General features: G+C 46.6%; 1 protein-coding gene across 1 annotated transcript in view; it reads left to right on the forward strand.

Moving 5' to 3' along the window:
* The first annotated feature begins 11,251 nt into the window (after positions 1–11,251).
* Positions 11,252–20,245, forward strand: part of LOC119974651 (stereocilin-like) — a 39,096-nt gene continuing 30,102 nt past the window's right edge. The window contains exons 1-2 of the mRNA XM_038813723.1: positions 11,252–11,374; positions 19,223–19,311. Coding sequence (XP_038669651.1) covers positions 11,348–11,374; positions 19,223–19,311 — 116 coding nt within the window. The 5' untranslated portion in view covers positions 11,252–11,347. The remainder of the gene's footprint in view (positions 11,375–19,222; positions 19,312–20,245) is intronic.

Below are 20,245 nucleotides of genomic sequence, written 5' to 3' on the forward strand. Positions count from 1 at the left end.
TCAGGCGCACTGCCTGATTTTCCTTTGGCACTGGTCTGATGGTAGTTTTCTTAAAGCAGGTGGGAATCTGCGAATGGAGTAAGGAGAGGTTAAAGATGTCTGCAAACACACCCAGCGACTGCTCCATGCAAGATCTAAGTGTGTGGCCAGGGACTTCCATCAGGACCCATAGCTTTCTGTGGATTCACTTTTGAGAAGGCCAATCTGACGTCTGAGGCTGTAACTGGTGGTATAGCTATAAATCTTTCCAAAGCTGTTGGAGCAGATCACATTAATTAATTAGCTTCCTGCTCAAAGCGAGCATAGAATGTGTCACGCTCATCAGGAAGAGATGCTCTCGTGATCATCTACCTGACCACAAAGTTAGCTGTTGCGTTCAAGGAAGCTGCCACAGAAGAAGCGTGAGAAACAAAAGATTTATTTACAGTAGAACAAAAACTCTTATGTACACAGGCCCCAGAAAGGGTTACCCCGCGTCCAGCCCACACTCGGACCAGGGATTTTGAATCCTGATTTGCCCTTTCGTTGTTGAGAGAGCTCCGCCTCTCAGCAGGGAAGCTTGTACTCCAGGAGTCTCACAGGGAATCTAATCCACCCAGCGATGTGGGTCTCGTTCATGTAGGTTACAACACTAGCAGGGCAGCTTATCCTCTGATTCAACCTGAGCCACACCTCTGGAGAGTTACTAAAAGGTCTTGTTAGTAACGAGCATCACACTTACTTCCTGTCACACTTTACTTGTCATACATTTCCATCTGTGTCGTGTTACAAAACAACTTGCAGTCCGAATAACGGTGAGCGACGCCGTAGAAGATCGAACAACCTATGAGAATATGTTTGAAGTAGATTGCATTGGAACCTCGGCTAATGTTAGGAGTTCTTCCTTTTTCTACTGTACAGCTCACCGAGTTTTTGGTCGGAAAAACCAGCGTCATCAACCAAGAAGCGGTGACAAAAGAGTTATCGAGTATGGCTGGACTTCTTCCAATCCTCGGAATATCCTTCATAAAACAGCTTAAACCTGTACAAGTACAAGCACTACTCCCGCAGCTCAGTGCAATGAGTTTCTCTCCGGCCCAGGTAATCTTTCCTTCGATACACTTCAGTATACAGATCCTAGTGTATTTACCATTATTTTTAACTCTTGCTTCCAAATCTGTGCCTGGGCAGAGGACAGAAATAAAGGGGACATCTTGGGTGGGATTCTCCAATAATGGGGCTATGTCCCCACGCCAGCAACACGGGCGTTTCACTCCGGACCTTCCTTTAGAAAGTCCAGAGTGATCCTCCTACCTGCAGGGGGCTAGCAGGACCGGGGAGTGGTCCTCGCAGCTCCGGCTGCCGATACAGGGCCCTGCAGTTCCGTTCGGGAGTCCGCGCGTGCGCACAGCGGCTGTGTGTGGCGGTAGCCCCGAGAAACATGGCGGACTCACACCGCGGACCCTGGTCCAAGAAGTAGGTCCCCACGAGATTGTGTGCACCCGTGGATCGGTGCCGCCCTATCGCTTGCCCCCCCCCCTCCTCCCCCCCCCCCCCCCCCCGGTGAAGGCTCCCCCCGCCGCCCCACTAGGGCGGCCGCGGACTGAGTCTGCAGCCGTCACTGGCCGTTCCCGACAAGCAGTGCGTGGTTTGAACCATGTCACCGGGAACTCGGTGACCGGAGAATCGCGGGAGCGGCGTCGACCCGGATTTCGTCGTTGACGCCCATTCTTGGCCCCCGCACCGATTGCGATATCGGCGTGGAGAATCCAGCCCCTTGACTTGGAAAATAGAGTTGGAGTAGGAAAGATAAAGTCCGTTGAGTTGTTGGCAAGGACCAAGGCAGAAGAGATTAATTGAGAGTGTAATGTTTCACTACCGATCAGTGAATGGGGAGAGATTGGGAAGCTACTTCGATGATTCGTCACTTGAAATCCATTTGGGCCGTGTCTGTATGGGCAAGATAGACCTGGTCAGGCTACACCTTGTGGAGGTGACTTTTTTAAACAGCAGATCAAGTTGTGAGGGAGCTCTTCATATCTGTTCATGATACTGACACGTTTACTTTAGTTAAGGATCCTGGTGCATTTCCCTAACTGGTGAGTGTGCGATTCCTTTTACACAGAAACAGCATCTGTTTTTTGGTTCTGGTGAACGTAATCAGCGCCTGGATTTCCTGGGCGCCAGCTTGTGTGAGTGGAAAATCTATACTTTAGTGCATTTGGAACAAAATCTTTACGGCCACAAAGGTGTGGGAGTGGTTCGCTCGGACTGATTTGATGCAGGGCCCCTCTTTATTGCTTGTAAAGCCCGATGGTGATTCAGTGATCCCAACACAACTCCAGTGAAAGGATGTCTTTGAATTTAAAGGGTTAATATTTATAACGTTTATTTCAGGCAAGGGAAGTAGTTGACAAGATACTTCAGGATGGATCTGTAAGTATTGCACAATTTGAATTAATTTGGAAGGTCTGTGAATTTGATTTGAAACTTTGCTGACAGTCCATTTCTCTCTGTGGCCCTGCAGATTACAGAGGAGTTACTGAGCAGTCTGGGGTCGGTCGTAACTGGGTTCAGCCCATCGATTCTCCAAGTCATTCCGACAGCTTTACTCGTGCACGCCTTGCCCAGTATGGCAAAGTATGAACTTAAACTGAGTCCTGTCCAGAAGCTGATCATTGTAAATAAGCTATGGGTAGGTATTGGAACATAAGACCGTAAGACATAAGAGCAGGATTAGGCCACTCGGCCTATCCAGTCTGCTCCGCCATTCAATCATGGCTGATATTTTTCTCATCCCCATTCCCCTGCCTTCTCCCCATAACCCCTGATCCCCTTATTAATCAGGAACCTATCTATCTCTGTCTCAAAGACACTCAGTGATTTGGCCTCCACAGCCTTCTGCGGCAAAGAGTTCCACAGATTCACCACCCTCTGGTTGAAGAAATTCCTTCTCATCTCTGCTTTGAAGGATCATCCCTTTAGTCTGAGATTGTGTCCTCTGCTTCTAGTTTTTCAGACAAGTGGGAACATCCTCTCCACGTCTACTCTATCCAGGCCTCGTAGTATCCTGTAAGTTTCTATAAGATCCCCTCTCATCCTTCTAAACTCCGAGTACAGACACAGAATCCTCAGCCGGTCCTCGTACATTCCGGGGATCATTCTTGTCAACCTCCTCTGGACCCTTTCCAAGGCCAGCACATCCTTCCTTAGATATGGGGCCCAAAACTGCTCACAATACTCCAAATGGGGTCTGACCAGAGCCTTACACAGCCTCAGAAGTGCATCCCTGATCTTGTATTCTAGCCCTCTCAAGAGAATGCATCTGCGTTCCCAACTGAACTTTAACAGAATCGTGAACAAGGGCATAGTTGCTCACCATTTTATTCATTTATTTCTGTGCATTCCCCTTCAAGTTAGATGGTTGCAATCCCAGTTTCGGTATTCAATTATTTATCACATTTCATTCCATGTCCGTTACGATAATGGGCTTCCAGGATTTAGATGGTTCAGTGGACAAGAGTAACCATCCTGTGGTGGTATGATTAGCATAGTTGCCTGCCATTGGTGCAGAACACCGGCTTACCATTGGCCCTGGTTGGTCATGTGCCTCTCAACCGGTTGGTTGAGACCAGTCATGTGACGGCTCCCCGATTGGTCGAGAGGCTGAGTTAACCCCGCCTCCAGGGTGGGGTATAAATACCCAGTACTCCCGGCGGTCCTCCTTCTACTGTAATCGACCGCAGGGCTTAACATCTAGTATATTAAAGCCATACTTAGGGCAGCACGGTGGCCTAGTGGTTAGCACAACCGCCTCACGGCGCTGAGGTCCCAGGTTCGATCCCGGCTCTGGGTCACTGTCCGTGTGGAGTTTGCACGTTCTCCCCGTGTCTGCGTGGGTTTCGCCCCCACAACCCAAAAATGTGCAGAGTAGGTGGATTGGCCACGCTAAAATTGCCCCTTAATTGGAAAAAATAATTGGCTAATCTAAATTTATAAAAAAAAAAAAAAAAAATTAAAGCCATACTTTTGTTCAGCAACTCGTCTCGCGTTCAATTGATGGTACATCACTTCCCATTTGTTTTGGTGTTGCCGATTGCAGGGTGAACTGTAAAACAGTAACCTGAGCCATGCATTTGTCAGAGTTCAGTAATGGTGGGACAGTTCCCCTCCTTTTCTTTAATCCACGCCGTCTGTTTTTTTTTTACATTCATCTGAAGGCTGGATTATAGTTCAATGTCTCATTCGGCAGACAGTCTTTACTGCACGGCACTGCCAGTTTAGATGATGTGCTCAGATTGGGAGAAAAACCCACAACCTGATCACGAGACAGGAGTGCAGCCGCTAAGTCAAACTTTTAAACATGGTGGATAGGGATGCCGAAAGCTGGCGGAAACAATGTTATTTAAGGAAAGTGGTGATCCCATAGGACCCTGAACATTTGGGGCCCAGTCCACCTTGCCTGTGTGGCGAATGTAATATATGAATGTACATACTAATTCACACTGTTATTGTAAGCGCAGTAGCACCATCCTACCACTAGGGGGAGTAGCGCTGGGAGCACTTAGGAACTTGTACTGGGCTCCACCCTTGGTTCCGCCCTCGACTCCTCCCCCTAGTGCAGCTGTATAAGTATCCGTGTCCAGAGTCAGCCTGGGTCACTACGAGTTCATCGACAGGTAACAGGCTGGCTCTGAAGTAAGTCGATTAAAGCCTAGATTCATATCGGAAACAAGTGTCTGGTGAATTGATGGTTCCATCAGCCTGTACCAACTCTTTGGTGGAGCTATTCAATTAATTCCATACACCTACTGGTCTTTCCCCATAGCCCTGTATTTTTTTTACCTTTAAGTATTTATTGAATTTCCTTTCCAAAGTTACCACTGATCCTGCTTCCACCACCCTTTCAGGCACCACCCTTTCCACATCTCACCAACTGGCTGCCTGAATAAGCCTCTCCTCCACTGACCTTAAATCTGGGCTCTCTGTTACCGACTCTTCTGCCACTGGAAGCAGTTTTTATAATAATCTTTATTAGTGTCCCAAGTAGGCTTGCATTAACACTGCAATGACGTTACTGTGAAAATCTTCTAGTCGCCACATGTTCGGGTACACAGAGGGAGAGTTCAGAAAGCACGTCTTTTGGGACTTGTGGGAGGAAACCGGAGCACCCGGAGGAAACCCACGCAGACACAGGGGGAACGTGCAGAGTCTGCACAGACAGTGACCCAAGCCGGTAATCGAACCTGGAACCCTGGCGCTGTGAAGCTATAGTGCTAACCACTGTGCTACCATGCCGCCCATTCTCCTTATTTACGTGATCAAAACCATCCTTGATTTTAAACACCACTGTAAAACCTCCTGTTAATTCTCTGTGCTCCAAGGAGAGTCACTCTCAAGTCAAGAGTGTGACGGAATACTCTCCACCTGCCTGGATGAGTGCAGCTCCAAAGACACTCAAGAAGCTCAACACCATCCAGGACAAAGGAGCCCACTTAATTGGCACCTCATCCACCACCTTCAACATTCATTCCCTCCACAACCGACGCACAGCGGCAGCGGTGATTTGTCTCTACAAGATGCACTGCAGCAACTCACCAAGGCTCCTTTGACAACAACTTCCAAACCTGTGACCTCTACCACCTTGAAGAACAAGGGCATCAGGTGCATGGGAACACCACTACCTGCAAGTTACCCTCCAAGCCACACTCCATCCTGATTTGGAACTATACCGCTTCGCTATTGCTGGATCCGAATCCCAGAACTCTCTATCTAACTGCAGTCATTCGAAAAGGTGGCTAATCGTCACCTACTCGAGGGCAATTCAGTTTGAGCCAAGCCAGCAACACACACATCCCAGGAACATAGAAAGAACAGCCCCAGAGCTTCTGCAGTCTCTAGTGTAGCCACAGGAGACTGAGTGTTAATCTTTGTTTCTGAGAACTCAGACCTCCTCCTTCTCAATTCCAACCTTCATGTGGCAAGAAGGCAATGATTGTGATGACATATCAATCACATGAGGGAATTAACACTTTAAAATAATATTCGATCATATTATCAGGCAGCATGGGTTGATAAATGTGTCGCAGAGCAAAGGGCTTTATGGCTGAATGGACCCTGAATAATAGATACGTTTGTAAAGGGATTTGGGCAGTGTGAAGTTTCATTCAGGAATGACACTTGAAACTGATGGAGATGTATGCCTGGTTAAGGTATTCAGACACCTTACCTGGACCTCAGCCAAGAACACGTTCTAGTGTACAGTAAAACAGCAACCTGAGCCATGCAGTTGGCAGAGTTCAGTAATGGTAGACTGTTTGGTAACATGACCATAGAAATCAGTCTCCTAAATCAGGCGGATATGTCATTGCCTTAATTATATTAAATTATGTTTATTCATTGTTTCCAGTTGGATACTGTTTTACCGATGTTTCCCCTCAAATAGTTGTTGTTTAATTCAGAATGTTACTCAGTTCCTCCTGCTTTCCTCCAATTTTACCCTTCCAATCGTGCTTCCTGGATAGGAGAGTTTACTCCAGAATGCTACACTCATGCTTGAAGAGAGTGAAGTTCACAGAGTAAGCAGAGGTTTTGACTAATCCTCCCTCCAGGTGCAGCTTCCCACTGGGACAAAGGAGTTGCAACTCCGTGCCAAGCACTCTAAACTCTTGGGTCAGAAGATCATCAAAGTGCCACTCCAGAGACTTGAGTACAAACATCTCGGCTATTGCAGAATGCAGCACCTAAGGGAGTGCGGCACAGTTGGAAATGCCATCTTTTGACTGAGACGTTAAACCAAAGCCCTGCCTGTCCTTCCAGTGGATATAAATTGACAAAGAACTGGCATGTTTTCCCCGGCATCCTGGCCAATATTTTTCCTTCAATCAGCATCACTAAAAGAAAAACCCTGATTACCTGGCATTCATAGAACCATAGAATTTACAGTGCAGACGGAGGCCATTTAGCCCATCGAGTCTGCACCGGCTCTTGGAAAGAGCACCCTACCCAAGCCCACACCTCCACCCTATCCCCATAACCCAGTAACCCCACCTCACCTTTTTTGGACACTATAGGCAATTTAGCATGGCCAATCCACCCAAACCTGCATATCTTGAAAATGAAATGAAATGAAAATGAAATGAAAATCGCTTATTGTCACGAGTAGGCTTCAATTAAGTTACTGTGAAAAGCCCCTAGTCGCCACATTCCGGCTCCTGTCCGGGGAGGCTGGTACGGGAATCGAACCGTGCTGCTGGCCTGCTTGGTCTGCTTTCAAAGCCAACGATTTAGCCCAGTGAGCTAAACCAGCCCCTTTGGACTGTGGGGGGGAACTGGAACCCCCAGAGGAAACCCACGCAGACATGGGGAGAACGTGCAGACTCCGCACAGTCACCCAAGCCGGGAATCGAACCCGGGTCCCTGGCGCTGTGAAGCAACAGTGCTAACCACTGTGCTACCATGCCGCCCGCATTATCATCTTGCTGTTTGTGGAAGCTTGCTGTGCATATATTGGCTGCTGTGTTTCAGACATTACAACAGTAACTACAATTCAGGAGCATTCCGATGGCTGTAAAGCACTTTGGAACGTGGCACGGTTGCCAACAGCTCTGGGGAAATCAAAATCTTTTGTCTTTACCTCATGGTTCTGTAGAGTCCAGCAAACTCATCTCAGCTCAACTCTTCTAATTATCAGTTCTACATTTACAAACTGAGGCAGTGAGTACTGACCTTGGGTAACATCACCACCAAAACCATTATTTTCCTCATATGACATTCATAGTCACTGGATAGTAATTAGAAACACCGGACTTCATCTCTAACCTTAGAATTAGAACAGTACAGCACGGTACAGGCCCTTCAGCCCACAATGTTGTGCCGACCATTTATCCTAATCTGAGATCACCCTAAACTACACCCCTTCAATTTGCTGCTGTCCATGTGCCTGTCTAAGAGTCGCTTAAATGTCCCTAATGACTCTGACTCCACTACCTCCGCTGGCAGTGCATTCCACGCACCCACCACTCTCTGTGTAAAGAACCGACCTCTGACATCTCCCCTATACCTTCCTCCAATCACCCTAAAATGATGTCCTTTGTGACAACCATTTCCACCCTGGGGAAAAGTCTCTGGCTATCCACTCTATCCATGCCTCTCATCACCTTGTACACCTCTATCAAGTCACCTCTCTGCCTTCTTCGCTCCAGTGAGAAAAGCCCTAGCTCCTTCAACCTTTCTTCATAAGACATACCCTCCAGTCCAGGCAGCATCCTGCTAAATCTCCTTTCTACCCTCTCCAAAGCATCCACATCCTTCCTATAATGAGGCGACCAGAACTGGACACAATATTCCAAGTGTGGTCTAACTGGGGTTTTATAAAGCTGCAGCAAAATCTCGCAGCTCTTAAACTTAATCCCCCTGTTAATGAAAGCCAACACACCATTCGCCTTCTTAACAACCCTATCAACCTGGGTGGCAACTTTGAGGGATCTATGTACATGGACCCCAAGATCCCTCTGTTCCACACTTCCAAGAATCCTGCCTTTAACCCCTGTATTCAGCATTCAAATTTATCTTTCCAAAATGAATTACTTCACATTTATCAAGGTTGAACTCCATCTGCCACTTCTAAGCCCAGCTCTGCATCCTGTCAATGTCCTGTTGTAACCTGCAACAATCCTCAACACTATCTCTAACTCCCCCAACCATTGTGCCATTGGCAAACTTACTAAACTACCCTTCCACTTCCTTATCCAAGTCAATTATAAAAACCACAAAGAGTAGAGGTCCCAGAACAGATCCCTGCGGGACACCACTGGTCACCGACCTCCAGGCGGAATACTTTCCATCCACTACCACTCGCTGTCTTCGTTCGGCCAGCCAATTCTGTATCCAGACTGCCAAATTTCCCTGTATCCCATGCCCCCTGACTTTCTGAATGAGCCTACCATGGGGAACCTTATCAAATGCCTTAGTGAAATCCATATACACCACATCCACTGCCCAACCTTCATCAATGTGTCTCGTCACATCCTCAAAGAATTGAATGAGGCTTGTGAGGCATGACCTGCCCTTTACAAAGCCATGCTGACTATCTTTAATCAAACTATGTTTTTTTATATAATCATAAATCCTATCTCTCAGAATCCTTTCCAATATTTTGCTCACCACAGACGTAAGACTGACTGGTCTGTAATTCCCAGGGATTTCCCTATTCCCTTTCTTGAATAGGGGAGCAACATTCGCCTCCCTCCAATCATCCGGTACTACTCCAGTGGAGAGTGAGGCCGCAAAGATCATCGCCAATGGCGCAGTAATCTCCTCCCTCGCTTCCCGTAGTAACCTTGGGTATATCACCTCAGGCCCAGGGGTCTTATCTATCCTGATGCTTTTCAAAATTTCCAGCACATCCTCCTCCTTAATATCAACCTGTTCAAGTCGATTAACCTGGTTCACGCTGTTCTCGTGGGCAACAAGGTCCCTCTCTCTAGTGAATACTGAAAATGCTGAGGCTTGTTGAAGCCCCTCCACATTGTCAGGCACGGTGCGAGTCCTTCAGGTTATTCCATGCCTGATGCATGGTGGTGACCTAATGCAGTTAAACTGCAGTCAAACTGTATGCTTTCCACCACTGCGATGTCAATGCCATTTTACTGAGCATGCTAATATTAAGTCCAGAGGTGTGCATTTTAGAATGGTGCGAAACAGGCAAAATGTGTTTTCATTTTTAAAGTAATATATTTTAACTTGTAACGTTGCTTTTTGTTAGGATTCTGGCAACATGAAATGGATCAAAGGATTAGATTCTCTGGTAAAATACATTCCTCTAATATCTTTGAGGTCAAAGGTCAACATGCTGCTGTCCGATGCTAATGACACAGCCCAGATGAAGTGGTCTGTGCAACAGGTAAAATCTTGATGATCATTTGACTAACTCTCTCTAAAGCCCTGTAACAAAGCATAAATAAACGTCTCTCACTAGTATAAGGTTTCCGGGTTGAGGAGGGAGAAATTGACAGAGTCCCTGCTTCCCGAGCCCTGCCTGGAAGCTCCTGCTGTAAGTATGTGTGCGCCTCTGCATTTTGGAGGCGGACAAGATTGGATTGGTGGTGATGCCACCACTATGCACAAAATTGTTGCTGTGGCCTTCACTATCTGGACCCGCTTGTGAAGATTGGGATAGTGGGAGGTGTCTTCGAAACTAGAACCAACAAAAATCATACTTCAGGAGGTGATAAAATTGAGTTTTTTTTTAAAAAAGCTTAGTTTGTTTATGAGGGGTGTACATGGAAACTGAGTAGTTACTTCTGCGTCATTTGAAGCTTCACGAGATTTCTTCCCGTGTTGCAGGCACAGATGCTCTTTGGGAAAATTTTGGATGCAAATGACTACAACATGACTGAAGATCTTTTCAGGTGAGTTCCAAGTTGGTTTGTTTTTTAGCGATGAAACGTACAATACACTGATCCACAGAGCGTATTGAAGACCTGACACTATGCCATAGGACCATGGGCAGCACGGTAGCATAGTGGGCAGCGTGATGGCATAGTGGTTGGCACAGTTGCTTCACAGCTCCAGGGTCCCAGGTTCGATTCCCGGCTTGGGTCACTGCCTGTGCGGAGTCCGCACGTTCTCCCCGTGTGTGCGTGGGTTTCCTCCGGGTGCTCCGGTTTCCTCCCACAGTCCAAAGATGTGCGGGTTAGGTGGTTTGGCTATGCTAAATTGCCCTTAGTGTCCAAAAAATGTTAAGTGGGGGTTACTGGCTGACGGGGATAGGGTAGACACGTGGGCTTCAGTAGGGTGCTCTTTGTAAGGGCCGCTGCAGACTCGATGGGCCGAATGGCCTTCTTCTGCGCTGTAAATTCTATATTTCTATGTCTCAGCTTCTAGATGGTCCCAGTTATTAGATTGTTTTGCTGAATATATCGTGGCTAACACCTCGAAAACCTCTACTGCCTACAATTCAGAAGAGGGGATTTTAGCAGTTTCTTCCCTTCCAGAAGTTGTGGCAACTGAGGGCAGTTGCAGAGCTCCCACTGCTGCCCTGGTACAGGGTACAGGGACCAAACTGGTCAGGGGCATTATCTACACACTAAGCTATTGAGGAATCTCTTCAACTAGTTGCACATACTCGCTGGATAGGGGTTACATATGCAGTAAATGTAAGTACTTTGTGTTAATTGGGTGCATCCCCCAGTTTACAATGCTGGTTTTATACATAAACAGCAGAAATTGATGACATTGATTATTTTAACATTTTTGTGTATCCTTCAGTTCTCTTGGATTTGTGGCACATGGTGTCGATTGTCCGACTCTGAAACGCCTAGTTACACCCAGTACTCTCCTAAAACTCCTACGGTTTTTCCGGGACATGCCGAATGAACTGCCGCTACCCCTGGTAAGTTTATATGTCCTCTGCTTGTATCATATGCCTGTCACTGAATAAGCTCCCTGATTGCCAGGGGTATCCCTGTTGTTACACCTCACCAGCTCTCCTTTTTGTTTTCATAGTCATCTAACTCCCAAACACTCTCACTCGTTCGGTACTGGTCCAAACAAATTTCTCCAGTTTTGCCGTTCGGCCCATTGCATCTGTGCCGGTCAAAAACAGCTACTTAACTATTCTAATCCCATTTTCCAGCTCTTGGTCCATTGTCGTGGATGCTTTGGCATTGCAAGTTCACATCTAAATACTTCTTAAATGGTACCAAGGTCTCTGCCCCCACCACTCTTTCAGGCAGTGAGTTCCAGACTCCCACTACCCTCTGGGTGCAATGTTTTTCCTCGCATCCCCTCTAACCCTCCTGCCCCTCACCTTAAATCTATATCCCCTGGTCATTGATCCCTCCACCAAGGGGAAAAGCTTCTTCCTGCCTCCTTGTTTATCTATGCCTCTCATAATTTTATACATCTGAATACACAAAAAGCAGGATAATTTCAACAAGGCCAATTACCGCCCCATCAGTCTACTCCTGATCATCAGTAAAGTGATGGAAAGAGTCAGCAACAGTGCTCTCAAGTTGCACTTTCTTAGCAATAACCTGCTCACTGATGCTCAGTTTGGGTTCCGCCAGGGTCACTCAACTCTTTTTTTTTTAAAATAATTTTTATTGAGAAATTTTGATTTTATACAACATTGACGCACCTTAGTAAAATACTGAAAATAACAATAATATTAACAATCATATACATTCGCCCCATCCCCATGAACAACTCAGCATTTTAACAACAACGCATATTAACACACTATAAAGTTACAGAATAAACACTACAATAATGCACCCCCCCCCCCCCCCCCCCCCCCCCCCCGGGTTGCTGCTGCTATTGACCCAGTTACCTATCTCTGAGCCAGGAAGTCCAGAAAAGGCTGCCATCGTTTATAGAACCCTTGTATTGATCCTCTCAGGGCAAATTTGACCTTTTCCAATTTTATAAATCCTGCCATGTCACTGATCCAGGTCTCCACACTTGGGGGCCTTGCATCCTTCCATTGTGGGTCACTCAACTCTTGACCTCATTGCAGCCTTGGTTCAAATATGGACAAAACATAACCATCTTTATTGTCAAAATTACTGTGAAAATCCCCTAGTCGCCACATTCCGGCATCTGTTCGGGTACACGGAGGGAGAATTCAGAATGTCCAATTCACCTAACAAGCACGTCATTCGGGACTGGTGAGAGGAAACCAGAGCACCTGGAGGAATCTCACACAGACTCGGGGAGAACTTGCAAACTCCACACCGACAGTCGTTCAAGCCGGGAATCGAACCTGGGACACTGGCACTGTGAAGCCATTGTGTTAACCGCTATGCTACCGTGCTGCCCTTGACCTTGAGTTCAAGGTGACTGCCTGAGGTACCCTCAATTACGACATGAGAGCGAGGTCGGTAATCAAAAGGCTTTAATCTACAGAGAACTGAACAGCATCCGAGAGAAGTGTGCTCACCACATGGAGCCTTATCCTATATACCGTTTCCTGGGGGCGTAGCCAGAGGCGGAGTCCCCCAGGGTTCCAAGCCTCTTAAAGGGGTATTAAAGGTCAGGTACCGTTTATGGCAGTTATTAATACCGTTCATCACACTGCCCTTGACATCAAGGCAGCATTTGATGTTGCTTTGATGTCAAGGGCAATCACCCTCAACAATGTGACTGAGCAAGATAGAGTCAATGGGAATCAGGGGGAAAACTCTCCACTGGCTAGAGTCAGACGTGGCACAAAGAAAAATGTTATAGTTGTTGGAGGTCAGTCATCTCAGCTCCAGGACATCACTGCAGAAATTCCTCAGGATAGTATCATAGTCCCAGCCATCTTCAGCTGCTTCATCAATGACCTCCCTTCCATCAGAAAGTCAGAAGTGGAGAGGATAGTTAGGGGGTAGTGGAACATAGGGGGTGGAATTCTCCATTCCTGAGGCTAAGTACCGGCGCCAACAGAGGATCCGCGGGCAGGGACAGGTGGTATTGAGGAAGCAAGGGGGCTGCAGAAGGATTTGGGCATGCTCGGAGAGTGGCCAATGAAGTGGCAAATGAAATACAATGTGGAAAAGTGTGAGGTTATGCACTTTGAAAGGAGGAATTTAGGCATACAGTATTTTCTAAATGGGGAAATGCTTCCGAAATCAGAAGCACAAAGGGACTTGGGAGTCCTTGTTCACGATTCTCTTAAGGTTAATGTGCAGGTTCAGTCAGCAGTTAATAAGACAAATGCAATGTTAGCATTCATGTCAAGAGGGCTAGACCAGAGATGTACTTCTGAGGCTATATAAGGCTCTGGTCAGACCCCATTTGGACTATTGTGAGCAGTTTTGGGCCCCGTATCTAAGGAAGGATGTACTGGCCTTGGAATGAGGAACATTTGAGGACTCTGGGTCTGTACTCGTTGGAGTTTAGAAGGATGACAGGGGATCTTATTGAAACTTACAAGATATAGCGAGGCCTGGATAGTGTGGACATGTAGAGGATGTTTCCACTTGTAGGAAAAACTGGAACCAGAGGACACAATCTCAAACTAAAGGGATGATCCTTTAAAACTGAGATGAGGAGGAAGTTCTTCAGCCAGAGGGTGGTGAATCTGTGGAACTCTTTGCCACAGAAGGCTGTGGAGGCCAAATCACTGAGTGTCTTTAAAACAGAGATAGATAGGTTCTTGATTAATAAGGGGATCAGGGGTTATGGGGAGAAGGCAGGAGAATGGGGATGAGAAAAATATCAGCCATGATTGAATTGTGGAGCAGACTCGATGGGCCGAGTGGCCTAATTGTGCTCCTATGTCTTATTGTTTTATGGGTGTTTATCGATGGGAAAATTGGTGTGTGCCCCTCACCGATCCCAGTACCAGTGAGGGGCTACCCCGTGAAACATCCACGGAAATTCGCTGGAGAATTGCCAAGTCCTGGGTCGCGCATGCGCAGGGCTGACCAGCTGCACCGGGAAACATGGCGCCGGCTGTGCTGGACCGCGCACCCGCCCACCCCGACCCCACAGCCTGCCCTCTACACACCCCACCACTCCCCCCAGCCCTACCAGAAGCTCCCTAGCCAGCGGCACGGATCCCGGCCGAGTGTGGCAGCGCTGGACACTGTGCCGATGGCGCCAGTTTGGAGGGTGTTCAGAGCATCACAGACCGGTGCCTGACCCGATTCTGCCGTCGGAAGTCATTCTCCGCCTGATCGCCGATCCCAATTTCGGGGTCTGGGTTTGGAGAATTCTGCCCAGGGTGTCCCTGTATGCAGATAACTTTTTGTTATCTGTGAAGGATCTTCTGTCCACCATGGGGGATACAATGAGGATACTGAAGAGCCTTGGGTCCTTTTCCGGATACAAATTAAATCTGGAGAAGAGCGACTATTTTCCGGTCAGCAACCCCGGGGAATGAAGGCAATCTGGGGGGTACTTCCCTTTTACTTGTCCAGATCCAGCTTCTGGTATCTGGGGGTCCAGGATGCTCGAGATTGGGCCCGACTCTGTAAACTGTCAAGTGAGAGTACCTTTAAGAAATGGGTGTTTAAGAAATGTACCTTTAAGAAACGAGTGTTTGCCAGTGATGTCAGAGTGTGGGTGGAGCTGGGCTGTCTGTCAGCTTTTTACTTTTGTTTTAGACTGTTTGCTGCAGGGTGTGTTTTAGTTTCGTTTTCAGTGTTGGCGCTGGAGCCAGACAGAGCAGGTGTACTGTTGATCTCTCTGCCATCAAAAGACCATCTCCTGATCATTTGGTGAATTCAGAATTATAAATGTTTTCAGTAGTGACTTTAACCTGATGTGCTTCTGTTAAAGGTTTTGTTTTTAAGTCGTATGGATGTTAAGGATTACTTAGTGTTGTAGTCTTTGAGGATTGTATTTAAATTGATGGTTGCTAAGATGTTCACTGTATGTTTTAAAAAGCTTAACTTGAGTTCATAGAATAAACATAGTTTTGCTTTAAAAATACTTTTCCATTTCTGCTGTCCCACACCTGTAGAGTGGGCCGTGTGCTCCCCATACCACAATCTATAAAACTTTGTGGGTCAGGTGAACTCCATGATACACTTTGTGGTTCTACAGGCCCTTCGGCCCTCCAAGCCTGTGCCGACCATGGTACCTGCCTAAACTAAAACCGTCTGCACTTACAGAGTCCGTATCCTTCCATTACCACCCTATTCCAAAAAGAGAGGATCTAACCACCGCCGCTTGACATTCAATGACATTACCATTGCTGAATCCCCTACTATCAACATCTTGAAAGTTACCATTGACCAGAAACTGAACTGGACTAGCCACATAAATGCCGTGGCTGAAACAGCAGGTCAGAAGCTCAGAATCCTGCCGAGAGTAACTCACCTTCTGACTCCTCAAAGTCTGTCCACCATCTACAAGGCACGAGTGAGGAGTGTAATGGAATTTTCTCCACTTGCCTGGGTGAGTGCAGCTCCAACAACACTGAAGAAACTCAACCTCATCCAAGACAAAGCAGCCCACTTGGTTGCTCCTCCTTTCACAAACATTCAAACCCTCCACCACCAATGACCAGTGGCAGCCTTGTGTACCATCGACAAAATACACTGCAGTAACTCACCAAGGCTCTCTAAACAGCACCTTCCAAACCCATTACCGCTACCATCTAGAAGGACAAGAGCAGCAGATACCTGGGAACCCCACCACCTGGATGCTCCTCTTCAAGTCACTCACCATCCTGAGTTGGAAATACATCGCCGTTCCTTCACTGTCGCTGGGGCAACATCCTGGAACTCCCTCCCTAACTGCACTGTGGATGTACCTACACCTCAAGGACTGCAGCCGTTCCAGAAGGCAGCTCACCACCACCTTCTCACGGGCAATTAGGGATGGGCAATAAATGCTGACCTGGTGTCCCATAAATGAATTTTTTTTAAATCGCATGATATCCTTCAATCAGAGGTTTCAGTGCTGAGTTGTACTGTGTGAAATTGGCCGGATGTGGATCACGGCTACAAATACCCCTAGAACAGTAACATCAAATCTATCATCTTCAACCCAGTAAATCGTCTGAATGCTCTTCAGAGGAGCTATTAGTACAGGTAACTAAAAGCTTAGTCAGGGTTCAGTTGAGGGAATGTCTGAAAGAAAGAGAAAGTTGGAGAGATGAGGGAATGCCACAGGGCCACGGACCGCTGGAGGCTGAGCTGTCAATGGTGGAGCAGTTAAAATTGGGGAGGCTGCCGAGGCCAGACGTGGAGGGGAGCTGAGATCGTGGAGAGATGTTCGGCTGGAGGAGGTCACAGAGTTAGGGTGGGGCGAGGCCAGGCAGTGATTTGTGCAAGAGGATGAGAATTTTAAATTTGATCCGTTGCTGGACCTGGAGCCAACATCGGTCAGTGAGCACAGGGGTGGGTGATGGATGAATGAGACTTGGGTGTGAGTTAGGTTACGCATGGCAGAGATTTTGAATGAGCTCAAGTCACGGAGAGTGGAAGGTGAGAAGAGGATTTGTCAAAAGCGAAATACTGCCGATGCTGGTGACCTGCAGTAAAAGCAGAAAATGCTGGAAATATTTGGAAGATCTGGCAGCATCGGTGGAAAGAGAAACAGTTCATGTTCCTGGTCAATGACAGTGTAACGTTGCTAATTAGATTTATCCTGGAATTTCAGAAGAAGAGAAAATCTTCTGTCAATTACCAAAAAACGAGTTATTAAAATAAAAGAAAAATCTAATAAGGAATTCGGGTGAATCTCCTGGAGAGTGATAGGAATGTGAATCTTGTTACCAAGGGGAAACTAGATACACGAAGGAGCAAGAAATAGAAAGTGTTATTGACAGTGTGTGATGAAGAAGGATGGAGGATGGTTCATCTAGAGCATATCCTGACTTTGTACAAATAGTAAGTGTTCACACATTAGCCAAAATTACAGCATGCCTCATCGTGTTTGAGAAGCTTCTCGCCAAGTTCCTTTGAATTCCTGTGAACTGTAATCACTTTTATGCTACCTTTAGAGTGATCCTGCTCAGAATGAGGCGACCAGGCCCATTGACCTGTGTCAGCCCATTGAAAGAGCTTTCCATTTAGTCCCACTCCCCTGCTCTTTACCCATAGCTTTGTGATTTCCCCTCACACACAAATGTTTACCCAATCCCTATTTGAAAGTTATTATTGAATCTGCTTCCATTGCCTAGATATTCCCATGATGTGGAGATGCCGGCGTTGGACTGGGGTGGGCACAGTAAGGAGTCTTACAACACCAGGTTAAAGTCCAACAGGTTTATTTTGAATCATTAGCTTTTGGAGCACAGCTCCTTCCTCAGGCGAAGGAAGAGGTGGGTTCCAGAAACATATATATAGGCAAAGTCAAAGATGCAAGACAAAACTGAAAATGAAATGAAAATCGCTTATTGTCACAAGTAGGCTTCAAATGAAGTTACCGTGAAAAGCCCCTAGTCGCCATATTCCGCCGCCTGTTTGGGGAGGCTGGTATGGGAATTGAACCCTCGCTGCTGGCCTGCCTTGGTCTGCTTTAAAAGCCAGCTCTTTAGCCCTGTGCTAAACCAGACGATACTTTGAATGCAAGTCTTTGTAGGAATTAAGTCTTAACAGGTCCAGACGGAGCAACTGGAGAGAGGGATAATCCCAGGTTAAAGAGCTGTGAATTGTCTCAAGGCAGGACAGTTGGTAGAATTTTGCAAACCCAGGCCAGATGGTGGGGGGTGAATGTAATGCAACATGAATCCAGGGTCCCGGTTGAGGCCGTACTCATGTGTCTTTGGGTGAGCGTTCTCCAAGGCGGCCTTCAGAACGTGCGACAACGCAGAATCGCTGAGCAGAAACTTATAGCCAAGTTCCGCACACATGAATACAGCCTCAACCGGGACCTGGGATTCATGTCGCATTACATTCACCCGCTACCATCTGGCCTGGGCTTGCGAAATCCTACCAACTGTCCTGGCTTGAGACAATTCACACCTCTTTAACCTGGGATTATCCCTCTCTCCAGTTGCTTCGCCTGGACCTGTAAAGAGTTAATTACCTGCAAAGACTCGCATTCAAAGTGTCGTCTTGCATCATTGACTTTGTCTATATATGTGTTTGGGGAACCCACCTCTTCATTCACCTGAGGAAGGAGCTGCGCTCCGAAAGCTAGTGATTCGAAACAAACCTGTTGGACTTTGACCTGGTGATGTAAGACTTCTTACTAGGATATTCCAGTTACAGCAACTTGTTATGTGAAGAAAATATCGTACTACCTTTGTCAAAAATGAAGACCCATATTCCTCCTAATTTGGTACAGGTTTAAAGGGTATCCTTTAAAGGGGAACAGAAAGATGTGGAGATGCACTTACACATTTGAAGGTTGATAAAATTTTGTAAAAAAGAACCAGACAGGACCCTTAGCTTTATAATTAGAGATATGGATTACAAGCTGGTTAGACCTCATTCTACGCACCACTTTTTGCAGAGGTTGTCCGAACCTTTGAGCGAAGGTCCACTAGGATTGTAATGACAATGAGGGACTACCCTTTGGGGAGAAGCTGGGATTGTTCTCCTTAGCGGGTTTAAGGGGAGATTTAACAGGTATTCAAAATTAGGAGGATTATGGATAGAGTAGATGAAAAGAAACTGGTTTGACTGGTAGGAGGGTCAGTAACCAGAGGAGCAGTGCGGTTCTGATTCTATGCATTGAAGTAGAGTGAATACTCTCTTTAATCAAACATGGAAATATTTTCACTTATTTTAATATTTGCTGTTAATAACGGTAATGCCTAAACATTGAAAGCAACTCCATGTCCTTATTTTAACAGAAAAATTGCATTTTGGAAGCAATGAACAGGTTTGCCTTTTCCATGGAGACGATGCAGAGCATGAAACCGCAACTGCTCTTTGACCTTCAGTAAGTAACCGCTCACAGTCAATTGGAGATGGTGGAAGTGACGTTTGAATTAGGTTTATAAATGGTTATTTTTTTAAAAATATTTTTATTCTCCTCCTTTTTCACATTTTCTCCCACATTTACACCCACCAACAATAAACAATAATCAGTAACAAATATAATGTCAATCGTAACCTCAATAACAACGGTCCCATCCTCCCACCAAATCCCCAGACATTAGCCCGCATGTTAACATAAATAAATAACAAAAAGGAATGAGGAATCACCCATAGTCACCATTAACACATACAGCCCCCCTCCCCCCAACCCTCCCAACCCCTCCCCTAATGTTCGATGTGATCCAATTCTCGAAAGTGCAGAATGAATAACGCCCATGAATTGTAGAACCCCTCCATCCTTCCCCTCAGTTCAAAATTGACCTTCTCAAGAGTCAAGAATTCCAACAGTTCCCCCCGCCACGCCAGGGCACAGGATGGAGAGGCTGCTCTCCATCCCATCAGGATCGGCCTTCGGCGATCAACGAGGCGATGGCTACAACATCTGTCTCCGCACCGGTTTCCAACCCCGGCTGGTCCGACACCCTGAATATGGTCTCCCGGGGGCTTCAAACTTGGAAGAGGTGTCTTCTCCTCTTCCAAGTTTCAAAATGGTTATAACAAAGTATTTACAGTATAGGAACCAAGCCAGTATCTATGCTCCACAACAGCTTCCTCACATTCTCCTACATCTCATCCCATCAACATAACCTTCTATTCATTTCTCCTTCATGTATTTATCGAGCTTCCCCTTAAATATATCTATGCTATTTGCCTCAACTACTGTCTGTGTTGATGAATTCCACATTCTCACCACTTTGGTAAAGAAACTTTTCCTGAATTCGCTACTGGATTTGTCGGTGATTGTCTTATGTATACGGCCCCTCAACTTCTGGTCT

Source organism: Scyliorhinus canicula, chromosome 12 (assembly GCF_902713615.1).
Source record: "Scyliorhinus canicula chromosome 12, sScyCan1.1, whole genome shotgun sequence".
In the NCBI taxonomy this organism is placed as follows: Eukaryota; Metazoa; Chordata; class Chondrichthyes; order Carcharhiniformes; family Scyliorhinidae; genus Scyliorhinus; species Scyliorhinus canicula.